Source organism: Limulus polyphemus, unplaced genomic scaffold, assembly GCF_000517525.1.
Source record: "Limulus polyphemus unplaced genomic scaffold, Limulus_polyphemus-2.1.2 Scaffold288, whole genome shotgun sequence".
NCBI classification, from domain to species: domain Eukaryota; kingdom Metazoa; phylum Arthropoda; class Merostomata; order Xiphosura; family Limulidae; genus Limulus; species Limulus polyphemus.
Window position 1 is genome coordinate 155413 of NW_013665898.1, and position 3293 is coordinate 158705.

Here is a 3293-nt window from a genome sequence, read left to right on the forward strand (position 1 = left end):
ACATGGGTCACACTAGTAAAAATTCAGAATTTTTTTTTATATTCCCTTGTAGAATTAAGAATTTAAAACTTGTATACTATCAAAATATGGATTATTAGCTAAGATTTTAAGCTATTATAATTGATATAACATAAAAAGTAGTATAATAATATTTTGAATGTAAGACACTAAAACCTTGTGTCATGCGCAGTAAAGGATACCCGTGACGATAGGGTTAAATGTTAAGGTGTTACTAGTTGTATGAACATTTTTTTTAGCATCTTGCTTAACTTATGGGTGAAGCATCACAAATGCTAGCTTCTGTTGGTGCTCATAGATTGAAGTTCAAAATTTTTAGGCATTATCTCTTAATAAAATTTGGCCAGATCGAGACTGTAAGCATGACACTCTTCATGAGCAGTGAAAGTCCTGTATTCAGCTCATAGTCTCCCAGTTCCTTATCTTCCTTTTAAGTCCTCTGTCTGCAAAATGCTACTTACATATTTTGTCCAAGTTCAAAGTTAGGTTTGTGAGAGTGCAAAGAAGCACAAATAGAATACAGAAAACCCTGCAAAAGAACAACTGTGGTTACAGCACCAAAATTTCAGGCTTTTTAGTATTTTCAGGTACACTGGTTTTCAACAGGTACGAATAGCAACTGTTTTAACTAGAAATTCAGCAGAAAATGTGTTGCAAATTTAATTTGATTCTTATTGAGGATAAATTCAAGGAAGAAATTGGCCATAATATTTATCAAAAATGTAAACACATTTTTATCATGTCCATCTTAACCATTTAGTCAGACATGTGCACCAAAATAGAGGACACTTGCACTTAACAATTAAGTACAAACCCTAAATATGTTGGCCAATTCTTTCAGTCTTTCCAATATTAGGTCAAATTTTGAGTATGCTGTTTTTTATTGGTAGCTAGCTGGACCACCTAGACATGGCTTTTGGGTGGCCAATATATTTTTTCTTTATTTCATAATGAACCAACTCCTAAATGAATGAATCATAGTATGAATCATACTTTTGACCATTTTTACTTGTAGTACAAACAAAGATTCACTGAGAGATAAAATATCAAAAAAAAGATTTAAAAAAGAAAATAAAACCCTGCTAAAAAAGAGTAAGAAATGTATTATACCTTAAAATCGTTTTGATGTACAGTATGTGGCATACAATGGTGTAAAATGAATTTTGTTGCTCAGTTTCATAGAATAAATAGGATAAAAACTCGTATCATTGGTTGATGATCACTGCAGACAAATAATCTAAGACAGTGAGTGTGCAGTTCCTTTTTTTCTGTCTTTATTGAAGCATTCACTTTTTGAACTTAAAAAACTGCCCCAACTCACACCTGTTGATTTCAGAACTTCCGTTCTGGAAGCTTGTACTTTGTCTTAAAAAGCAAAAATAAAACACAACAAATCCCAAAATTATTGCCATGTGCTTGTAGTAAAACAGATAAAGCTTGAAAATACAATCAATGGAAGACAGTAAAGTGTAACATACAAAGTTAGCCTATGTCACTCAGTGTTGAATAAGGTACAAAGTACACACCTTTTCCCTGAGAAAATTAGAAAATGTAGTAAGAGCTAGGATCCACAATGCAGCCAACAGATGAAGTTTTGTTAGTGTCTGTGTCATGCACAGCATTTACTTACACTGCGTTGGTGGATACACTGTACCCGGTTAAAGCTGGCTGAGTGAGAGTTTCAGTTCATGCAAGCCATTGCACTTGATGCTTCTAAACCTTCAAATAACAGTGTAAAATTGACTCAGTATTTGAAAATAACATTTCAAATAATTCTCAGGATAACTTTTTTTGTTCTTGTACTTGTTTCATGACATTAACATTGTTTATCTTATAGGAGAAGTAATCACTTAAATTTAGATTTTCATGGCAATTTTTTAGTGGCCACACAGACCACCCATGAAAATCTTTTGACTAGTCTGCCAGCATTTTTGGTAGACAATGGCGATTGGACCACCATTAATTTCAAACTGTGTATGTAGTTATTTGAATGGAGTCAAATCTTCCATAATGCAGTTTTTATTGACATCACCTAAAACAGAGTTTTACACCACTGATATAACTTGAGAACCCATCAGTACAAGCCTAAAGGAATTCTCCAGTTACATCTGTAGGAAGATCAGAAGCAAGAAATAAGCTAAAAAATGAAACACCTGGTTTGATTTCCAAACCACAATGGAATTAATCTGATTTATTGTCCTGTTTTATTATAAATGTAATTAAAATTTATCTTTCACATCTTGTTGTTTCAGGACAATGAATTTGTTGTGTATGATAAAAACCATCAACAGCTGTGTTACTTAGTGGAGTTTTCCATACCAGAGGAAAGGAGTTTAGCTTCTATGGACTTAGCTTTTTTCAGATGTGATGTTAAAGATACATATTTGAATAGATCTTCATTTGATGAAAAAGAAATGTCTAAGTACAATAGTAGTAAGTATGATTATTATATTGTTATTATATGTTCTTTGTTCACGTAAACAAAAATTTAAAATAGTGGAATTTGATATTTAATTTATAAAGGATCTAGTGAATCTAACCTCATTCAATAATTGCTGATGAATTACATTCATGTGGACTTCTGACATACTGTTTTATTATTGAATAAGTACTTCATATTTTCTTTGAGATCTAAAAATTCTCAGTGATAAGGACATTATTTTTTCTTTCTAATCACTAAAATATCTAAGTGATAAAGACACTGTCTTTGTTCTTATTGTCCAGAAATTTTATTATTAAAGCCATTATCCTTTCTCTAGATGTCCATAGATAACTCTTAGAAAGGCTTTGTTTTATATCCAAATGTCAAATGGTGATACTTCTTTCTTTGAAGTGTGCTTCTGTTTTCTAGATATTGATGATGTCAGCAATATTGAAGATCCATTGACTAAGGTGACTCTTGGCTTACAGATGTTAGATTCTTCAGGTCAGCAATTAGCTCTGCCTCTTCAAGCAGTTCATGTTCGAGCTCAGATGTTTGACTTAGCATCTCAGGTGTGTTTATGTTTTTCAGATATCTCTCTTTCTGTTTGATTTAGCTGATTCAAGTCAAGAACAGTTGTTTAAGTTTTAATGTTGAAGAAGAAAAATAGTTTTTTGATGTTAACTCTCTCATGGGCTCGGTCAGTTTGACTGACCACGTGACCTTTTTGTACTAGTATAAAGTCTTTATAGATTTGATACTACTAAATTTTGATATAGCATTTATATCTTCACGAAATTTGGCAGTTTTTCACATACAAAAAATCATATTTTTAGTGAAGTATTTTTAATAA

At 31.9% G+C, this 3293-nt stretch overlaps 1 protein-coding gene across 1 annotated transcript in view; it reads left to right on the forward strand.

Annotated features, from left to right (window-relative positions):
* Positions 1 to 2270: 2270 nt before the first annotated feature.
* The window catches only part of LOC106457068, a 54751-nt gene continuing 53728 nt past the window's right edge, over positions 2271 to 3293 (forward strand). The window contains exons 1-2 of the mRNA XM_013916454.2: positions 2271 to 2451; positions 2870 to 3012. Of these exons, the coding sequence (XP_013771908.1) occupies positions 2361 to 2451; positions 2870 to 3012 (234 nt within the window). The 5' untranslated portion in view covers positions 2271 to 2360. The remainder of the gene's footprint in view (positions 2452 to 2869; positions 3013 to 3293) is intronic.